Genomic DNA, 22946 nt, shown 5'->3' on the forward strand with positions numbered 1-22946 from the left:
GTGACATCCATCCAAGTCTTCTCAAGGCATTACTGTAAATAGTTTAGACAAATATTGAAAGGATTCATTAATTAATAAGGATGTCTGTGAAGTTTTAGGACTCGGGCCCCCACGTATGTGATGTTGCATCACGTAATTCTTTCCATGATTCAATCGGGGTCTAACAATGCACAAACATTTGCGAAGTCAAAGCGCGTTTGTTACAAGTGGAATGAAGCGACTGTTATAAAAATGTGCGGACATGAGAGAAAAAAAAACTTTCACATTGATAAACAAACGTACACAAACTCCCTCACCCTGTCTGTTCACACACGCGCAAAACCTGAATTCAATTTGGTCCCCATCATCTAGCTGCAGAGAAGCAAACAGGAAAGTCATATTGGTATAATGCTCATATTATCAATCATCTTGACATTTTATTGGCTTTATCACTGTACATGCCATTAAAATGATGTCTGGCTCAGACTGTCAGGGGGCAAACATTAAACAGACCAGGATTAAAATGCACATCTCAAGTCTCCCTCTCCCTCTTAAATGACTTCCCAGTCAACATCGCAGGCGGCTTCAGACTTTGAGAAATGCACCAGGTGTTATAAGTCAACACTTTCACTGACAGGTCGATAGCGTCAGATTTACAGAGATGCAAAATCTCTCCGGATTCATGTTCTGCCGCATTAAAAAAGACGACAGAAAGTAAAGTGGAGAATTATGAACTAGCGGATCTTAACTTGCGGGCTCCTTGTGGAAAGTCAATGGCAAACTGGACTGATATGCTAATAATGGTGTTCATGAGAAAACATTAATATTACCTCTTGAGCCATTAAAAGTCATTTTTGGTGGTTCGCAGGGCTGCTAGGAGAGTAAATATCCATAATTCAATGGATCCTGACAGTTAAAAGCTTGTAAATGGACGTTTAAATGCTACCGCTGTAGCCAAGCTGGCAAATACTCTATAAAACTGAATAATTCTCCTTTACAGCCCTTAATCAGAGTTGGGAATTCTGAGCCATGTGGAAAATCATTCACATAGACATTTATCTTCTTTGTGAGCTTTCTAATACAAAACTATTGACAGAACAAGTTTGAGTGGCCCAACAGATTTATCAACCAATGGTGTAGGATTGGGGTGGGACTACTTGAGACTATATTTGCAACCCGCAGACAACATCGTGCTTTTTTCTTTTTTAGAAAAGCAATTCTCGCATGTCCTTCAGAAAATGTACTTTAGTATTTTGGAAATTCTGTTTGGTAGAGGTAGAATGGCCCCCTACTATAGCTAAATGATATCTGGTAATTGACACACAAGCATAGAAAAAACATCCTAAAGCCAACAAACATTCTTTCAAAGTATTCTATAAACCGCGAGATACATCCTCCTCTGCCACACCCTTCATCCAGGTGCTGGGCAGTCGCTCCAGGCCCCTCCTCCACACACCACGGTACAAAAGATGTCCAGTTTGTCTTGTAATCTGGTCAAAATCTCTTTTTGTTAGGTAGCACTTGACATGCAGTCATGAAATATGTTACTGTGTCTATCCTCTTCCGGGACGAACAATGCTCATCCCTTGTTTCTGAGCTAGGCCCGGAGACACCCTTCACACTTTCTGAATGGTCTCTGTTCACCAAACATTAAGCATCACAGCTTTGGACCATAATAAAATAATTATGACATCACTCTTTTGGTATATTTCTGCCCGAGGGGACGAGTGCATTTTTTGCCCACAGCTGAATGTGAAGGAAGAGGCCCAGCTGAACAAACTCAAAGACAAAGTCCTGTTTAATATCCAAATGTCTTCTAGTCTCTAGTTAAATATAAAATGATCTATGGGCCACAGAGCTCTTGATGGAGAGCCTTGCCGAGTTGCATCATTCCCCTTAATTCCATTCATGAGCTTTTCCCCTTTGCTTTTTGGCCGTTTGTCACATTTCTCCATTATTCATTGTGCTGGGTGAAAGATGGATTCACTGGGATAATGCATCAGTTCCAGCTTTCCACTCTAAAGAGACTAGCACATAATAATGTGCATGAACAAGGGCAGGCAGTGATATTTGTCTTCATATTGAAACAAAGGAACCTTATTTGGATGGGCTTAATGTGAATGCATGATGTAGCCTATATATTGATCGATGACCAGTTGTGAGATTTGTTAGATTCTTGTTTGACAAAAGGGCAAAGAAAATGTAGTATTACAAATTATTCGTTTCTTTTCTTAATGCGGCTGACATCTTAACCACAGATTCAGTTAATACTAGAGATGCATCACAAGGGTCAACTTGTTTGAATAACCAGCTAGTCAATTGGTGAGGTCAACAAATTTGTTTCTTTTCAATAAAAATATTAGAACGTTGACATGTATCAATTGCAAACTGTGTTTCATTCTGTTGTTCTCTGTCTAGTCAAATGTGTTTTATCTAAATCTCCCTTTTGAAACATTTCTGATTAACTAAAATAAAAAGTTCTAAGCAGAAATTGTGTTAGTAGCAAAAAAATCTGTCTGTATGCACTACCATTCAAAAGTTTAGGGTTGTTTTATTTTTAGAATACACAAAAATATGTATAAATAACATTAATATAAAAAATATATAATAAAACACATTATATAAATATATAATAAAACATTACTATATAAAATATTCAAAAAAACAATATAGTAAACGACTCAAACCTTTTGGATAAATAATAATAATAGTTAATAATTATATAATATATAAATGCATAAAAATATAAAGATATTTTTTCTGCACATAAATCAAAGAGACATATGCCTTCAGATTAAACTATTTTTATAATCATGAAAAACATTTCAGTCATGTGACCCTAAACTTTTGACGGTGGTGCCCTGTTAATTATTTTGGATTGGTAAGGCACACAAGCCTGTACTTTTGACATCTCTACTACCTTGACAAAAAGGGAAAAAGAAGAAAAAAATCCCCTCTGCTCATCGACGAACATACATGGACTAAGGACAACCAAACGGTGCATGTGAGGATTAGAGATGCAGGAGGTGTTCGGCAGGGGCGGTAAGTGTGAAAAGAGGCGGGTGGGATGTAGCGGCCCCCGGTTTGGGATTTGAGAGGATGCTCCCCCTCAGACAAGCTGTAGGGCTTCCCCTGAGATAACGAGAGGCCTCTTGCTGAGTCGGTGGGAGAAACATCCACCGCATGTGTCCGGAGGATAACAGCACCTCCACAGGAGCTGCAGCCAGAAAGCTTTCAACATGGTGAGACAAGGGCAGGAGGAGATATAACACCTCACGAAACACAAGCCAGATTTGAGTGTGGGGGGGCAACATGTTTGGTGTAATAGTTAGATCAGAGCCTCTGTCTACCTGAATGGATGTTTGGACCCTAGCCCTCATGAATACAGTGATATGCATATGAAAACAGTCGTAACTGGCTCTTGAGGGGCTCTTTGGTCTCGGCTTGCTCTTCAAAAAAGGAATCTAGCGCAAACTCCACACGCGAGCTTGCGGGACGCTTTTACGCTCTCTTGTTCCATGAGAATCGCTCCGGCCTAAATGTTTCATGTAATAGTGTTTCCATGTACGCTTGATCCTGAGATTATGCCAGCAGAAGTTTGGCCTGATGAAAGCATGAAAGCATTTCCCTCCGTGGACGAGACGGTAATGTAATGCAGCACATTATAAACCGCATTATCATTTTAAACAGTTACTTTAACAACTGAAAAACAGCACTAACAAGTCATCCAATCTAAAAGAGGACGTCTGCTAAATGATTTAGCAACAGAAGTACATTTTACACTGAATAAGTGGCAAAGTTGTTAAAAATAAAGTTAAACTCTGCTAAATAGTACATATCAGCCACTATCAAGCAGAATTTCAACGTATTTTCTTATCAATATTCAATATCGTCTTTATTGGTCCAGATAAGAAAAACGGCCGTCCGTATGTAGCTTACGGATATTCTTTTCATTTTTAGCACCTCCAGCTACCTCCCACTGGTTTTACAACTTCAAAACACACCTCATGAAAAAATCAGGAGCTATCTGACATGTGTCCCTCTACCCGGATGGCATGCCAACACCAAAGGCCAGCATTGATTTTCTGTAAAGCAGGGTCGGATTAGCCCCCTTTAGGGCTCAGCTGCCTCAGCACGGCCTGAGGGGCTGCTATAAAGCTAATAATTAATTTAAACCGCCTGCCTGGCCTGTTGATGGATCAGCATTTGCAACATATCGCCAACTGGTTGTGACTATGACTCTATAGAGAACAAGGTATTTATAACTATTGTATGCTGGACAAAGGCGTGTGGTTATGGTGAAACGGCAGAGTGGTGCGTAGAACGACTTATTTAAAGGGAGTAATACAACTTTCTTCTAGTGCTTTCTTCATATAGGGAACAAATAAACCATTCAGGCCAATGAGGATCACATGTCCCGAACAATTCCTGACAGACAGGCGTGGCGCACTGTCACTGAAACTTATACCAAACATGGGAATGAAGCACCTAATTCTGTGTACTGAACAAGTGATAGGCTGTGACGTCACAATGTCCTCAGTATGGTCTTATCTGAGGTTGGGACCCCAATGACTCTGTTTAAAGACACAGAGGTGAAGCTAGGCCTGAGAACTTTGTTCAGCCTATTGGGGAGTTCAATTGACTGGTAATAAGCAATCTAAAATATAAAAAAGTCTAACAAAAACTGTGGATTGTAGATTGTTCATTTTCAAAGATGAAGTGCACGTTTACATTGCCAAAAACCTAAGGCTTACATATGCAATATCTTATTCAACATGCGCATGCCTCATGGTTAATTTGAATAGTTTGGCATTAGTGTGGCGTAACACTTAAATTATACAAATATAAAGCATGAACATATTAGTTTAAATTATTTTTCATTTTTCAATTTTTATCACTATTCAGTTTCCCAATTGAATTTGATTTAAAATCAATACTTGATCAAAATTTAAATTTAGCAGACACCTTTATCCAAACTGACTTAGAAATGTGAGTATTTAACAATTAACCTTTATTCGATGTATTCTGGGATTGGCTTCTAATGACACACACCTTAGAAAGTAATAAAGTTAAAAACGCAACAACCTCAGAATGACCTATGTTGACTTAAAATGCTGCCTTCATATACAACTTACTAGTTTTGGGAACAGAGCCTATACGTGTCAAGCCATGAATATGCAATTCTGCTCAATCTTAGAGCCAACACGAACAGACGTTCCACGTCACAGGCCAATGAAATCCATTCCTTCCCTTCAGTGCTTGCTGCAGAGTCCAGTAGAGGGATTTTACCTGAGTGCCTTTCATCTCACTGACATGCTAACTGTACTCAGTTCAGACTTTTATTGCCAGTCTAGGCTGTCTGTCTGAGGAATGCAGGCTCATGAGGATATCCACCTCCTCCGATGACTGACGTTTTGAAGCATTATACTCAAAATAATATCAGAACTCAAAACTGATTTCTTTTAGATACTATTTATTTATCCGTAAAAACACGAAGTAGAACGTTCAGAAAAAAGAAATATGTGTATGGTGATGAATTTGCTAATCCTCATTCCTGGCAGAACAGATAAGGTCAAAAGGTGAGTTGTATCTTGAACATTTTTCATAAGATGGCACTTCTCCAGAGCTCAAAATTAATTTTAAAGGTCAATTCTGTTCAATTTTATAACTTATTAATTCTTTGGACTTTGAAAGATTACACTTATTGCTATCATGTTGCAGTGGGATGGTTACAGGGCTGCTGCACGATTTCAATTGTAGGTGACAGACTGATCAAACTGCATGAGAAATGAGAAAGTGAGTCATTTGCACATCACACTTTCATTATTAGTAAAAAAATTAATTTGGGCTGTCAAACGATTATTCTTGTTTTTGTTTACATAATATGTGTGTGCTGTGTATAATAATTATGTATATTAAAATACACATGCAGGAATCACTTTAAGAAAAATAACATTTATATATAATAAACATTTTTATTTATATATAATATAAATTGTCTATAAATATCAAAATGTATATACACAAACATACATACAAACATAATTATTATGCACAGTACAAACACATATATTACGTAAACAAAAACTTTTATTTTAAATATGTTTAGTCACAAATAACCGTTTGACAGACTTAACTTAAACAAATGTGAACTTTAAAAAAATTAAAGATGCATAGAACTTTGTCTTACATTTTCTCAAAATGTAATTATTGTTGATCTGTTAAAAACTCATTGAAAATAATTCAAGTTACTAGTCATACACTGTCCAGCGTATGTGGGATACTTTTGTGTTAAACACACAGCAAACATTCACATCCAATTTGTAACCCAGAAGGTGATCAATATCACATTTGATATCAGAAAAAAAAAATCAATCCGAGACCTCAACAGCTGTTAAGAATGACACTATGAACCGCCAACAGATGACCTAATCCCCAAACCAGTTAAGAACCTTGATACACCCACTTTAAGAAAGCTATTGGACACAAAGACACATTATTTTCCACACATTGTACCGTACACCCTAAAGTTGGCGTTGTTTTTAAGGACAGACCTAGCTGTTACGTGCTCTAGCTGTGAAAACGCTTAAGCGACTCTGAAATGTGTGGGGGAAATGTGTTGCAGCTGTGTTTGAAATCTGCAACAGCTGTTCAAACCCCTGTATGGTTTTGGTATGCTCGGCCAAAAAAACAAAAAACGAGGATGGTACACGTTTGCTAAGCAAGCGATTTGGCTAGTACCCTCCAGTTCATCACTCTCCAGGTGGCACACCACTGTTTAACAGAAATCAAAACACTGTGGTTGACTTATTATTCTGGCCAGGATCTATCCTCAAACTGCTACAGCAAATATTTTCTAATAATGACGAGCGTTTTGACGGGTAAACTCTTAACAACAGGGTTCCAACAGTGTTTTACAGCGGCGGGATAAATTTGCGCAGCGCTAACATTCATCACGCCGACCGGCGGATCGAGGAACTGCCCCTAAACTTCAAAACATGAGGAGGCACTACAATCTTCCTCTCAAATCTTGGCAAGATAAAGCCAGCGTATCTGTCTTCGTTTTTCAGGCCGCGCTCTGTAGGAGACACAGTGGGAGACGAAGTGTCATGGAGTAAGAACACGGAGAGGATAGTCTAGAGGGGGAACCCTTTGTTCCGTTTCCAAACTGCTAACCTTCTTTTTTCTACTCTCCCTCCCTTTGGGAAACGTCCAGGGGGAAGTTAAAGTATGGCTTGCGCTTTTTTGCTTCAAAGCACTAATAAGTTCATGCCTCCCAGTTGCTTACATCATTAATCAGCGAGATGGCTTGGCGTGATAAAGGACGTAAACTGGCAACGAAACACGGCCTAACACAAATTTAACGTCAAGCCTCGTGCTCGGCAACCACATAATACCGGCAACCCGGATGGCAGGCATGGCGCGTGCATCCGAGCGCCACAAAATACCTTGTTACTAAACACGTCAGCGATGAATTAAACATCCTTTTTCATTAACATGACGTCCGCGACCCGTTTGCAGATTAAGCTCGAAGTTTATTCCGAGGACTTAAATGTTAAACGCCACGTATTGACGGGCCGAAGAGAGAACGGTTTGTTTCTAAACATGTCAAAACAGAGGAAGGGAGTAATGCACGTCTGCCACGCCGGGCCCCCATCAGGTCAAGCTATAAAAATCCATCAGCGGGTTTGTGCTCTGCTAAAGCGCTAAGGAAACATATTGTAGATTTTAAGAGCCTTTTTATTCAGCCAGACTGTGTACTAAAACTAATTGGATTTCTGTCAATGGAAAAATATATCCCTGGGAAGACTTTGAACTACACGACGCTGACGGTACAACGGCCCATGAGGGACCGGCCCTTCCTCGATGCCAAGCGCGAGGGAGGAAAATTATACCAACGCTCAACATAAAATATTAAAATAGCACGGTATCGAGTTTTTGAAAAATGATGTCAGGCTCACTCATTAGGTTCACCAACACAGTGGATTACGCTATATTTAGTGGGTGATAATTGAAATCATAGCTGTAGTCATTACCGTTGACATCTCTCTAAATAATACCCAATAAATTTCCCCTGTTTTTTGGGGGGCTCCGTGACAGCTGGCAGGGCCTGAGAAACATAAAGTACAGAAACTATTATTCTCCCCTGTGTGACTGGCCTTCCTATTCTCTCTTCCTTAAAGCCAATAAAACGTCAGCTTTTATTCTAGCCCTCCAAACTGTTGGCTAGATGTCAGCCGTCCTCTCTAAAGCCCTGCCACGGAAAACCGAGGGCCTGTAAATCACCGTGTCACAGGCGCACCATCAGTCTTCGGCTATACAATAAAAAAAAGGGATGCAGTTATAGAGAGAATGACGCCCGCGCCCGATATATATTTAATTTGAACAAAAAGAGAACATAAAGATGTTCCGTCCCATTCATGGCAGACAGTTTGAGATGGGCTTGGATGGGCCTACGGTGCGTTTCAACACATATCTGGCTGATGGAAACGTAGACAATGATTTAAAGATAATTCTTTTGCCATCAGGACTCTTTTGTTGCACTGTAACAGTGAAAGCGTGATTTACGCGGTGTGTTTGGAGAGCATCGCGTTGTCGAGATGTGACTAGCCGGACGGGCCAGCGCATTACAGCTGTAAAATCATGCGTTCTCTCTAAAGACGTTCTGGCATGGGGCTGCAGAGTATTTATTGTCATATCCGATTGGGTGAAGGAGATATTGGAAAAGTCATGTCAGAAAATCATTTCGTACTTAAACAGATTTCTTCGGAATAAACATACAACAATGAAGCCATTCATTTATTTTGGTTGTCAGAGCAGCAGTCTTGAGAGCATTATTTCAAACCCAAAGTACACAAGTCAGCAGTCAGAACTGACAATTACAATCTAGGTGGTTTGTGAGATAAACACAGCATGATTGGTGATTGTTTCGCAGACCTTTCCACCGCTCAAACACGAAATGTTTTCGGAAAGTCAAATTAGAACCGAGTTCTAGAAACATTTTGTTATAACAAGATGAAAGGCATATTGAAAGCCTTTAGTGAGGTCAAAAGCCTGTGGTTCGCGTCGGTTTGTGTGTTGATACCTGTGCTTTAACTTCTGCCAGCAGTACAGGACACGACGACAGACCTCCAAATGAATACCATATTGCTGCGGTTTGGCAGGAACATGTGGAAGAAAAATGTTTTTTATCAGATACAAGATTGTCATCTTACCAAAATAGAGAAAGCATGATTTGCCCGCAAGAAGTTTTCAAAACTAATTTGGTGAGGCTTGATGATGTTCCCCTCTTGTTGGCGGACAGAAGACGGTGCCTGTTTTGGCGGCCAGAGATATTACACATCAACTGGATTTTATTCTTCCCGGGGCAATCGAGAACAGCTCTGTTTACACGAGGACAGAATAACGGCCACACAAAAGCAGCCGGGACGTGTGGCGGCTCAAGTTGAGGCCATCTGAACAAGAAATATAAAAATGGCGGGAAATACAAAACGAGGACTTTCCTTCCTGCTTCTGTTAAATATGTACAGACGACGCCGGTAAATAATACATCATTTATGACAGTTAAAGGGATAGTTCACCCAAAAAAATCTAATTCTGTTATCATTTACTTTCAAACCGGTATGACTTTCTGTCTTCTGCAGAACACAAAAGAAGATATTTTGTAGAATGTTAGTAACCAAAAACACTTGGTCCCCAAGTGAGTGGGTACAGCCGTGGTTTGGATACCAACATTCTTCAAAATAGCTTCTTTTGTGTTCTGTGGAAGAAAGACAGTCATACAGGTTTGAAATGACAAGAGGGTGAGTAAACGATGACAGAATATTCATGTTTGGGTGAACTATCACTTTAAGGACAAATTTTGTCTTTTGTCCAATGTCATGTTTGCTCTGACCTCGAATTTCCTTTAACATAACCGAGATGTATCTTTACAGTGGAACAAAGACGCACAACCGCCACACAATAGACTTATTTAAATATTCCATTAGCAAAGCAGCGAATTACAAACATGTCAACTATAATGCATCCAAAACTGTTTCTCTGTATTCGTACAATTTTCCCTGTCAGCTCATCTCCCTTGAAGCAATCGCAGAGGTACAAATTTGCTCCGAGAATTAAATGAGATTTTATTGCTTCATAGTTGATTTATAAAAGCGGAAGATGGAATGAAAAATGCATAAATTCCATTTCTGCCCGTTGCTCCTGTCTAACAAACCGCACGGGGCCGAAGGAACGTCGCCTTCGCTTCTAATACAAGCCAAACAGTCCGGCCTGTTCGCAAATATTAACGCTAAATAAGCCTGATAGATCAGATATGGAAAATTCTCATTTCCACAAAAGCATCAATTTCCATACCCTCTGCTGGCTAAGTGATTTGACGACTTCATTTCCACGGCTTTCCCTCGTACTCTTAACTGACATTTTATCTGCATACTGGCACAGCCACAGATTGAACGTACCCGGAAGACAATGACAGGCTCTTCTAGCGTTGTCACTTCTCATTTCAGCAGAGAGCGATGCGTTTTACTGGCTCATGCCAATAATAGCCCCATCAAAAAGGAGACTCCACCTTGCTCTGATGTTGAGGGAGCACTTCATGTCGCCGGCTCTCATTTGTCAATTAACAGGAGCCTTCTGGTGTTGGCGTGCGAGGGCTTGAAAGACAAAATCTCACCCATGACGAATGAGGAGAGACAGTTGAGTGAAGCATGAGCTGCGGTATAATACTGTAATGTGCTTTAGATATGAATATAAAACGACACCGCTGACAGTCCATACAAGGTTATATTTCATTTCTCGGTGTACCCATCCGCCGTACTTCATCGTCTTTGTTCCGTTTTCATCAGACTACTTGCGTCTCATCTTGACAGGCTGTCTACATTTAAAGTGCTTCCAATTGAATATGCAAGTTAGCATACTTGATTTGCCCTCGAAACTATACGAGATGTTTTGTGCGAGTTTAATGTGGAAAGTCTTACGTGTTGGATGACAGCTGTCTATAATTTTGCTTAACTGAATTTATCATTTCAAAACCTGTTGAAATTACATTTGAGTTTCGCTTTGAAAAATGTTCTCCTCGAATTTAAAGGAAGGCACAGATTCTGTGAATGCCGGCCCTGTATGACAGAAAGTGACACAGGAAAGGAAAAACTCACTCTCGCCTCTTTCCTCTGCATGACTGAGGCCCGTCATGTTTACCTCTCATCTGGACAGGACCAGAAAAGACAATAAGATTTCTTCTGCTTTCACCATCAAGCTGCCACAAGGCCATGCACGTCTAGAAATGGAGGGGACACTTTGACAGCGATCCCCGACCTGGGAGTAGTTCTCCTGTCGAGGATCTAATACCTCTTCACGACCAGCCCTGAGAAAGGTACTACAACTTCACACCAACTCAACGTTAAAAGCACACAAAAGGCACTGGGGAAGAAGCCTGATAAACTGAATGTGATTCAACATGCATGTTCGCCAAAATTCCCTCTGACACCTCTCACATCAGGTAACAGCTCAGTAGCGCATCCAATAGTGCGGGAATGCGATACATCACTATGAATGCTTTATTTGCTCATTGCAAATCTAACTATCATTTGGAGCCTCAAAAGAAAACAACCCATGGTGGATGTTAGAAGATTGAACATTTAGCTTATATAGAACACTTGTCTAGGATCTCTAATCTGATTGGACAGTGCCATTTCAAGTGCTGATATTTAGCATAACTGGGACTCTATACTCAGAATTCTGAATTATAAGCAATTTCTTACAAGTACAAAGTACCTTGACACATCAAACAAAACTAAAGCTACTACGACACAAATGTGTGTGTGATATTGTTTAAATAACACAATAGGGAAGAACAAAATATACACAATCCATTATTATTAGCGCATCTGGCAGTCAAACACTTGCTGGATACCCTTCTGGACGACCCAAATTGTCTTTTGCCAGCCCCGAGGACCATAAAGGAACCTTTCCATCACGCTGTCATTTTCTCATATTTAAGTGCTCGTGCTAGAGGGCAGGATGTCTGTCTATTAACTTCTGACTGTGAGGCCTTTGTGTGAACATGGCAGAAGAGACAGCGAAATTCTGACTGCAGGCCACATCCTTACTTTATTCCGATCACATGCCTTTTTATAAATTAAATTTCACACTGAATGCAAGCGTAACCCCAACAAAGCATATGACCCAAAACAGCTCCAGTAACAGAACCTTCTGTTCTGCTCAAAGGCTCTGTGAAGTGGTAAAAACGGGTTTCTGAGCCAAGTTTGGCATTCTGCTTACATCTTCTGCTGCCAGGACTCATCTTTGTTGGCAAACTGTTTCAGAATGAACAAGACGGGGGTTATTCCAATAGAAAAGTGGTTAAATCTCATTCCTTTGTGTGTTTGTGTCACTACATTGGTACTCTTAATGCTTCAGGGGTTCAGAGGTCTGTAAACTATTTTGTACCAAAGATATTCTCATGAGGAGTTCATCAATACATTTCATACATAGAGATCATACTAGCATAGCGTTGCTGTACTTGCAAAACCTTGCATGTCCAAATTTTGATTCTTTTCAGGAAACAGAAAACACCATTGTTAAACAATGATAAAATGCTGTGGTTGACAAGCACTTTCTAAGGCTTTTTATTGGTCTGTTTATTGCAAAAGCCAGTGGCAAAAATAAAGGACGACATATAATAATGATTTTTATCATTATTTTTAATATTATACAACGTTTCGGAAGGCCAGCAGTAATATAATTCTTTAAAAAAAAAACGCAACAAACCAAAGAGTGCAACAGTTTTTATCTAAAGCAATACCACATTTCACAAGCATGTATGGTGAAATTACTAGGAAACATTACGATGAAATGAATGCAAGGTATTGCATAAACAAAAAACCGTCTAACTTTGTAAATTAGAGTGTAGTTTTACAGATTTTGACAATTCGGCCATTATGTAATCGGTTTGTGTCCGCATGGCACTTGATATCATTAACACCGACAATTTTATACCTAAACATTAATGACTCCGGGTTCTTCAGTCTTTCCCAGCGCTGGCTCACCAGTCAAAAATGCTCATTAGGAATATTAATGCTCTGATAAGCGTACATTTATGTGCGACACATCGAAGCAGCACAGGATTTGGCAATTATTAATGTGACAGACTCCAGCGCAAAGCGAATCAATTAAATGGAAGAATCCACATTTTCGGCACAGATAACTGCCTGAAGACGACAATTTTCACTTGACAAAAAGAGGCCCATTCAGAGTCCTTCAAGGCCTGACAGGTCAAGAAAAGAAGTCTGAAACAAAGGCACCTTATAACCATCATCTCCTCTCTTTTACTTGTCAGATCAGCTTTGCTAGTCCTGCTGGTGAAATGGCATCCCCCCTCCCCAGCTGCCATAAGGTGCTTCTTCATGTCCTGTCAAAGGAATCTTTTATTCTATTTGCTCAGCATTAACATGTCACATTTATTGATCAGGCTTTTTATCTGGACACAGCACGGCACGGCACCACTGTACCCGCCGCGCTCTGATGTCTTGATGACACGCCTGACGACGTAATGCGAGTAATGCACGTATTAAATTGCACTTAATGCAGAAGTGTGACTGTATGCGCGACAGGTAGATTGACTCAGACGTTACATCCTGCAGGGATCCTGTCATTTCTGACAATATTTCAGACTGTCTAATGTGACGGCGAGATCCTTCAGACAAGGGCATTTTCAACCCGGTATTTCTATTAGACAAAGGAAGGGCTACAACTACTTCAAACCAAATTTATCTACCAAGCAAACATAAAAATATATGATTCCAAATGATGTGTGATTAATGCGACAAAGCCTATCATATGCAAACATGATATTAATTTCACAATGTCGTGGACTGACAATGTTAGCTGACAGCAAACAGCTACATGAGTGTCCTAAAATAGGTGCAATACAAACGAAACTATTCAAACAAAAAATAGATGTGATATTAAATATAATGCCAACTTTCAATCTTTATAGAAAAAAAAAGCCAGCAGAAAAATAAAATCTCACTCAATACTATGGACAATATCGGATAACAGGTTACACTGCCATCAATATGTCTCACATCATCAACGACATTCTAATATCATCATTGTTCTGTTAAGAGTTACACTCGGGCACACAAGTAATGGATGCACTTTACTTTACAGTATGTGTAACTGTACTATTGTGCACTTGCCTAGGAAAGCACTGTGAAGTATAAGGTAACGTGGTATAAGTTTATATTTAGGTGGAGGTTCAGGGTTAGACCCTACCCAGTTATTATATTTACTGTAATAAGTAAACGTACATGTGAAACAGGACTGTAAATAAAGTGCTACCAACTTACCTCAGTTGGTTGAAGCTGAGATCCAATCTTTTTGCCAATTCTCCATATTTTACCCCAAGATAATCTGGAATGTCCTCCCAATCATGCCCAATGCACGACACCTGTAGGCATCAGGCACAACGATCGAGAGACATCAGCTATTACATAAAATCTTTAAATGCATCCTAAATCTTTAACATGTATTATCTTATACACAAAAGCATATAATAATAAATAATATACTTTACAAATATTTATCATTTTATTGACTGAAGTAGACGCAAAACAATATTTTGACACAAATCAATCTTCAGTTTTTAGGACACGCTGCTTTATCAATTCATGACATTTTGTCCAGTACGTGCAACTAAAAAAATCAAAGAAACGCAAACTTTCTAATGTGTCGGTGTCTACTGCATACATTCATCATCACACAGGTGACAGGAAAACGTGTGTGCTATTATCACTTACCTGTCTTCCATTCACTACAACCACTGACTCGTTGTATGCCATGGCCGCCAAATGACAATTTAGGATTTATAAAGCATCCAAGGAGGAACACCACAAATCCTCCGTTTGTTCTGTTTAAAAGAGTGCAATGTTTTATTTTCAATGTAAACTTTTAAGCTAGCTGCCTGGGAACTTTGCGTTCCTTTTGCGCTTCTTCCGCGTGCTCGTGTCAGCTGATCTCACACGAGGAACACGCGCCACTGTTGAATTGCTCAAATCTGTTTCAGTCAGTAGGATGTAACTTACTATCGTAAAAACATCGCTTATTATCAATACGATATGCAATACGGACAGTTTTCTATGCAAAGCAACAGTTTTTTTTTTATTATAACTGGGTTTGGATCCCATATGTGTTTTAACGTTAAATAACAACTTACAACAATTTAGACGTCAATTTGTATTAAACTATATGCTGTCACGTTGTAACTGTTCGATTTCGTCTGCTCGTATTATGATTAATGTTTGAAGTACAAATTTAAGCTATTTGTTTATTACAGCATGACAGGGCAAGCTGAAAGAGACGCTCTATAGCGCGCTCCTGCGGGGAGGGGTCTGACGTCACCGCGATCCGCCTACAGGCGGAAGTTGTGGACGCGCAGACGCTGAGCCTTGTGGCGAGTGGGATATTTTATAGTGGAAGAGCCCGAACACTCGAATAATGTTCTTACTAGTTTATTCTGCGCAAATTAACTTGAGACACCGTCGGAAAATCGCATGCTTTATCATCTTTTGAAATTTAAAGGACTGTGCTTTGTAAATCGCCTTACTTGTCGTTTCACGTCGGAGTGCGTGTGTGTAATTTCAGGTAAAGTGGTTTGTTGTGGTCTATTTCACTAATATTAATGACAGAACATGTTTTGTAATGCATGTATAAGGTTTGTATGGTGTCGAGCTTGGTTTCTTTATTTTTAGTGCGTTCGCTGTGTTCAGTAAGCGAGGCGCTGCAGCACGCGCTTAAGTGCACCCGTACCAGACGCACAATAACTTATTTTCGTTATTAAAATAGTGGAATCGTGCAAGTGCTTTTGTAAACACTAATGCATGTTTAACATATCATATTCGAGCCTTTAAAATGACAACTTTGGATGTTTAAATTGGCCGAGCTGATTTACGCATCATTTAACGTTTACACGCTTTCAATTTTTCCTTCTATTAGAAGGGAAATCTGTGTGTAATGTAAGTGTTATTGTATAGCTGAATTGTGAATGTGTCGTCCTGAACTTGTAAGTTACAACAGTGTGCTAATAAAACAGCAGCTTAAAATTGTAAAGGGCTATAGCCTATTTACTCCCAGAGAGTTAACATGTGTAATATGAAATAAAAAGCCATAATCCTTTACATTTATACATTATAAATTTGACCCCCACAAATTTGTATTCTGATGAAAGGAGTGGTTGGTGACTGGTTCAGAAGCTCATTCGTCATGCAAACAATAAAGATCTTTTTTTGCCCGATGCTCGGAATTTATGACTGCCCTTCTCTGTCCTAATAACTCACGTATTGTGCCATGCACTGACAGCATTTGAAAACAGTCACGGATTTTCACATGATGAAGAATGATTCTCCGTTCAGCTGTTAAAATGCCGATATTGCTTTGTCTCTATAAATGTGTATTGCAGGGAACAAATATAGGCTACAGTAGGCCTATTTGCAGTTTCCAAAAACTTAGATGAATAGTTATGTTGGTAGCTCAACAATTAAAATAGAAAAACTGCTAAATTGTTTTTTTTTATTATTGTTCTTTTGCTTTATATTGAACACATTTTTATTTGTTAATTTTATAGTATGCAAATTGTTTAAGTACATGTGCCGTTTATGTGCAAAGGCTGTGGATGAATAACCAAAACTTTCTAAACATTAGAACACGTTGGCTTGTACTACAAGTTGAATAACCAGACGCAATTGATCTTTGTTGAACACTGTGTGTGAGTGATGATGAATAAACAGCTTCACTTGAAATATGCTATTTTGGAATAATAATGTTAACGGTTTGTGAAAAAAAATCTTGCGACATCATTCTTGGTTTACAAATGGGACATGTTTCAATTAAGTGTATCGATAAAACTTAATAAAATGTGAGATCTGAAGATGCAAACATTTGTTGTGTCTCATAGATCAGGGTTATCTGTTTCGATGTCTTGTTGATGCTCAACAAAATATACATTTCTTTCACATTGATGACTGTCCACTCCAGGTTTTCTTGCTCTCCACGATGACCTGTCAAGCGGATTACCGCAGAAAGAGATTAATGGTGGAGGCGGGTTGCAATAATAATCGTTTTGTTTGATGTGACAACTTTGATAGGCGTTGATTTACTTACAAACTGATAGGCTTTTAATTGAGCGCCTCCATCCAGTGAGAGATGAAAGGCAAAGCGCATTGAAAAGCTGCCCGATTGCCCCGGAGCCTCAATACTGATTAGCCGTCTCAGTGGTGAATAGTTCAAGTCATTTTAAACTTCTTTCTCAAAGGTCTGACAGACCATTTTTCTTCCTTTTATGTCTTTTCGTATTGTCAAATAAAATGATTTTTTATTGTGTGTAAATAAAGTTTAGGTGACACGAATGAAAAACTGTCTGGGCTGTTTTATTATTATATTCTCTTGTCTCTTTTAACGCTCCAAGTAAGTTAATGTTTTGTTGGCATGCCTGGGGCAATGTGTAGTCATACTAGTGAAGTTCATATTGGTGCAAAACATGCAATTCCCAGAAAACCTAAAACGGTGTGTGAGAAACGAAAATGTAATTTAAAGTAAATGTTATCTACACCTGTCCAAAAATTTGCCTCAACATGTTTAAAACAGGTCTTCCCACTGTTCAACAAAGTCGGAACAAAACACCACGCACTGGCTTTTCTCTATTTAATTCAATATGTAGCCAAGTAAAATAAATAAAATAATGAGTGAAATAAATAAAAACAATTATACAAATGACAATGAATATTACAGCGACAACAGGTTATGTAGCCTTCTGTAACGTAATTTCATTTGCGGTGGTTGAGTCGAAATTCGCTTGCACGTTTTAGATGGGCCTGGTAAAAATAATTAGCCTATTTTTAAATCAATCCCTTGATTTAAGTCCTTTTTACATAGACTTCGTTTTGTGAATTTTAACGAGTTAATAAATACATGTATTTTAAAATCATCTTTATATTTATATTAGTAAAAAAATTAATTCCCAAATGTACATTCAAAAGACCGGAGCGTAAGAATGAACAGTTAAACGTGGTGGCCAAAATCTGCGTCTACTCAAAATAAACACGGGACAGGTTTATTGTCTAACCGCAGGTCTTCCAACAAAAACCTTTCCAAACTGAATAAACAGGAAAGCCATGTCCCTCAAATTAAGTGACTCTTCTCCAGGATGCTTCTTTTGCCCTTTTCTCTGTCAGTGGCGGCACATAATCAGCTTCAAACCCTGACGTGAAGAAAGAAAGGGATTGACAGCGACTGACAAATAACTGATTGATTGCGGTCGAGCAGAATTGACAGTTGACGGAGGGGTGGGAATAGAAATAGAAGGGCGGTGTATATTATATTGAAAACATGTGACATTCACATCCCTCTATCACTGCATTGGTCTGCTCTTGTCAACGCTTGTCTGATTGGGGAATTCAAACACTGAAGGTTGATCTTCTGTTTAGCGTTTGATGTTTCAGCGTGAGGTAGGCACATAGTATATAAGAAATAAAAACATATCACGACATTCATGAAGGTTAACAAAAAGTTTTTTTTGTATGTACTCCACAAAGGCTAATGCATAACAAGAAATAAGCGCAATACTATATCAAACCTCACACATAAAAAACATCAACACCATTGTTTTCATTTTCTAAAAGTAAAGCTCTTCCCTTTACGTTTGTCTTACAAATGGGTCGATGGAATTAATGTTAAATACACCACTGTCCCTGGTTTACGTTTACTTTCTAAAACGATGATAAATCAATGGCAATCTATTCATGAAACTGAAAAGCGTACAGTTTAAAACAGATTTTTTAACAGAGGCTTCGGCGTGTACGACAACCTACATATTGCGCAGAATCTCCTCCCCCAAGTTGTCAAAATAGAGGCACTTGCAGAAGGAGGAACGTCACATCCCCTTGACCCTCCAATCACCTCGGGGTCCCATTTGATTGGAAGGCGGCAAGGGCTTTAATCTCGGACTAATTCAGATGCTTTTGAAGTGAAAATTTCACCAGTTCTTGGTTTGGAAGGACAAGCGCGCGGACCTACGGGAAGAGACAGAGCGCGCGCTATGACTGTGGTGTCAGACTCAGCTCCGGATCTGCGATAGCCTCGCACTCAGCTTCAGACCTCAACGCCTAACGGATTATACTATTTATCTTTATTTGTGCTTTTTCGAAAGAAGATTACTGCGTAGTTATTATTTATGAATCTGATAAATGAAATACCAACAACATACATTAGAATTGGGTCATGATCACATCGCCTTCTGCTTCAAGAAATAGTGATACTGATCTAGTGTGGGAAAGCAGGAGCAGCTCTCGGAATAGCAGCTCCGCGGTCGTCAGCAAGCCTTTTCTCCATTCCGTCCCTCCGTCGGACCCTTTACGCCAAGCTAATCGACTTCCCATAAAGATTTTGAAAATGCTTACTGCACGCACAGGACACATTTTACACCCTGAATACCTTCAGCCATTGCCATCCACCCCGGTTAGTCCAATTGAGGTAAGATGAGAATTTTCTGCTTTTTAAGACATGATGTGTTTTATTACAACTCCATATTCTATTTTTCGGAGAAATTACGGGGTATAACGGAAATGCGCATTTTGCAAAGTAAAGGGGGAAAATGTTATACAATCGTAAAAACATTGTATTTTAATTTGACCAACATTCACTTTAAATCCACGTAACAGTAAATAATAACAATGATTGTGTGTGCGCTTTTGGCAAGGGTAAACTGCCGTACAGACCGTACGCGTTATGCGTAATGATGAAATCTCGTGTGCAAGTAGAAACTATCATTCTTTGAATAAAGGTCGTTAAATTCTTGTGTATTTTGACGAATGTATGTTTACAATTGCGCTTGCAAACGTTTGAGGTGACTAAGTCTTGTTTTTATCTATCCTCGCAGCTCGATGCAAAGAAAAGTCCTCTGGCTCTTCTTGCGCAAACATGCTCTCAGATCGGCAAACCTGACCCTCCACCTTCCTCCAAACTGTCCTCTGTGACATCAAACGGATCTAACGAGAAAGAGTCGAAATCTGGTCCTTTAAAAATGAGTGACATCGGTGTGGAAGATAAATCCAGCTTCAAGCCCTACTCGAAACCAGCGGATAAGAAGGACTCGTCGGCTGCGGTGTCGAATGGCGATAAGTCTGGTTTCCGTGTGCCTAGCGCCACCTGCCAGCCGTTCACTCCCAGGACTGGCAGCCCGAATTCCAGCACTTCTGCTTCCCCGATGCCGTCAGATGGGAAGGGCGAGCGAGATGAAAAGAAAGAGTCCGATTGTAATAAAAACTGCAACGCAGATGGATCTGCACCCACCAGCGTAAGCCACAGCAGGATAAGCGTAAACTGTGCCGGAATTAACGTGGAGGTCAACCAGCACCACGAGACCACATCAGGATCAAAACCAATGACGTCGGAGTCTGCGTCTGTAACTTCTTCATCAGCCTCCGTTCTTGGTTCAGGACTTGTGGCCCCTGTTTCTCCATACAAACCTGGACAGACAGTTTTTCCTCTACCCCCGGCTGGCATGACATACCATGGAAGTTTAGCCGGGGCCTATGCTGGCTATCCCCAACACTTCCTGCCCCACGGTGGAAGTCTGGTTAACGCACAGCTTGCCAGCTCGTTGGGCTGCAGTAAAGCCGGATCGAGCCCCCTTGCAGGGGCATCCCCTCCGTCGATGATGTCTGCTAGCCTTTGTAGAGACCCGTACTGCTTAAGTTACCACTGTGCCAGCCACTTGGCCGGTGCAGCCAGTGCGTCCTGCGCACACGACGCGGCAGCCGCCAACGCGTTAAAGTCCGGATATCAACTCATGTACCCGACACACCCTTTGCACGGTGTTCACTCTTCGCCGCCATCTTTTGGCGGACACCCTTTGTACCCCTACGGCTTCATGCTTCCCAACGACCCCCAGCCACATGTGTGTAACTGGGTGTCAGCAAACGGACCTTGTGACAAGCGTTTCTCCTCCTCCGAAGAACTTCTTAACCACCTGCGAACGCACACCGCGTTCACCGGGACTGAAAAGTTGATATCGGGTTATCACAGTTCATCATCGTTAGCTAATGCTGCCGCCGCAGCTATGGCGTGCCACATGCACATGCCGCCCTCAGGAGGCCCTGGGAGCCCCGGGACACTGACACTTAGGAGCCCGCATCACGCGTTAGGACTAAGCAGCCGCTATCACCCGTATTCAAAGAGCCCATTGCCTACTCCCGGCGGACCGGTTCCGGTGCCTGCCGCCACCGGTCCTTATTACTCACCATATGCACTGTATGGTCAAAGACTCACCACAGCATCAGCGCTTGGATACCAGTAAAATAGACTCTGTCCAAATTTATAGATTATAAAAAGATTGAAATATAAAGACTTTTATATCATCGCGCCACTGCAGGACTGGATCCGTGGACTCAATGTATTTATTTATGTCAGCTTAAAGCGGACGATAATACAAATGAAAATATTTGAGCAACTCAAAAGTGCATTACATTTGAAATGAACTCTGTAGATAAAGTGAAACACATGTTAGAATACTAATAAAATAGGGGTCTTCAGTTGGATGTTGATTTGGAATTGCTATGATTGTATTGTTCGTTATTATTTAATGTCTCATTGAAGAAAATAATTTACATGCATGTTTGTTTCTTAAATCCCAAATTGTCCACACCATTTGAAATTGCCGTTATTTTTCAGGTGTACACCACGGAGAGAGAATCGGTATTTTTTGTATGTATTCTGAAAAATAAGAAACAATTCTGTTCCATACTTTGTCTTCAGTATTCTTTGATACCACCAAAACAAAACTGAAATTAATTCTTCAAGTTAAAAATTACTCTTTCATGAACAGTGAATATATAAATATAAATCATGTAATTCCCACCAGTCCAACTTTTCAGGTATTCTAATAAGGGATTTAACCACAAATGTAATATTTTAAATGGCAAATTGGGAGTTGAAACGATTAGTTAATTCCTCGATGTCCGAGAGATTTTATTGTTAATTTAATAATTGACCCTTCACATAGTCTGTGTTAAACGTTTACTATAATGATCTTATCCGTTAACGCCAAAATACTAAATTAAATTTATTTTATTGTAGTACCTATTAATTAAAGTTTCTAAATAAAATAACTGTTTATTTCTAAATGCAACAACAGGTGTTTAAATTAACATTTTCTTTCAATTCATAAATTATTTAATAGTCGACAAAAACTTGAATGACACCACCGGTGCTCGTTCTTATCATCAAATAATTTTGTACATACTACAATGACGTCCATCATGACTCCATTATCTCACTACACCAGAAAACCTAATATAAATGGCTCTGATGAGTTCTGGTTTTGTGACACAACTTTGTATTTTGCAATGTTAGGCTCATTTTTACTTTACAAGTACCTGCAGCAGCTTATTCTGAGAAAGTTTTGTCCAAGAAACGGTAAAGTACTAGGCGATATTATTTTTACAATGTATCAAATTATTATAATCATTGTTTATCAATGGACCATTTTCATTAACTGCTATACATTAGTTTTATCTCATTTTATGTGAATCCCTTTTGTGATTATATGCACATCCAAATGCGTTATCAGGATTTTACTTAACACATTTGGGGTGGTGTAGACAAACATTTTTATAATTGCCTAATACTTTCAGGAATATTTTAATAGTGAACAATCACAATAATAGGCCATTGCACATATTTTAAGATTGTGAATTATATCAACAACGAAACACTATTGCAGAAAAGAAAAATGTGTGTTTGGTGCTCACCAAATAATTTCTGTTTCTCTTAAAAGCGCACCCCTTAAATATTTGAGCCGGAATTAATTTACTGTAGTTAGTCTCAAAACCATACGTCCTAAAATCTAAATAAATAAACGAACTTCTATTGAATGTTCCATAGATTAATAACGTGCCTTCGGAAAAATACCC

At 39.6% G+C, this 22946-nt stretch overlaps 2 protein-coding genes across 2 annotated transcripts in view; one reads left to right on the plus strand and one right to left on the minus strand.

The window, feature by feature from the left end:
- lrmda (leucine rich melanocyte differentiation associated) overlaps positions 1 to 14974 on the minus strand; it is a 243806-nt gene extending 228832 nt beyond the window's left edge. The window contains exons 1-2 of the mRNA XM_056761589.1: positions 14781 to 14974; positions 14331 to 14431 (exon numbers count right to left, since the gene is read on the minus strand). Coding sequence (XP_056617567.1) covers positions 14331 to 14431; positions 14781 to 14822 — 143 coding nt within the window. The 5' untranslated portion in view covers positions 14823 to 14974. The remainder of the gene's footprint in view (positions 1 to 14330; positions 14432 to 14780) is intronic.
- A 3966-nt stretch (positions 14975 to 18940) lies between these two features.
- znf503 (zinc finger protein 503) lies at positions 18941 to 21777 on the plus strand. Its single transcript, XM_056760761.1, has 2 exons — positions 18941 to 19506; positions 19913 to 21777. Exons 1-2 carry the CDS (start codon positions 19255 to 19257, stop codon positions 21329 to 21331), a joined length of 1671 nt encoding a protein of 556 aa, XP_056616739.1. The 5' UTR covers positions 18941 to 19254; the 3' UTR covers positions 21332 to 21777.
- The last annotated feature ends 1169 nt before the right edge of the window (positions 21778 to 22946 follow it).

Source organism: Triplophysa dalaica, chromosome 11 (genome assembly GCF_015846415.1).
Source record: "Triplophysa dalaica isolate WHDGS20190420 chromosome 11, ASM1584641v1, whole genome shotgun sequence".
Lineage (NCBI taxonomy): Eukaryota > Metazoa > Chordata > Actinopteri > Cypriniformes > Nemacheilidae > Triplophysa > Triplophysa dalaica.

Bases quoted from the DNA above. Each gene is read 5' to 3' on its own strand.
- znf503 (XM_056760761.1), top strand. From the start codon at position 19,255: ATGATCACATCGCCTTCTGCTTCAAGAAATAGTGATACTGATCTAGTG. The intron at 19,507-19,912 runs GTAAGATGAGAA...CTATCCTCGCAG, and splicing joins CCCCGGTTAGTCCAATTGAG to CTCGATGCAAAGAAAAGTCC.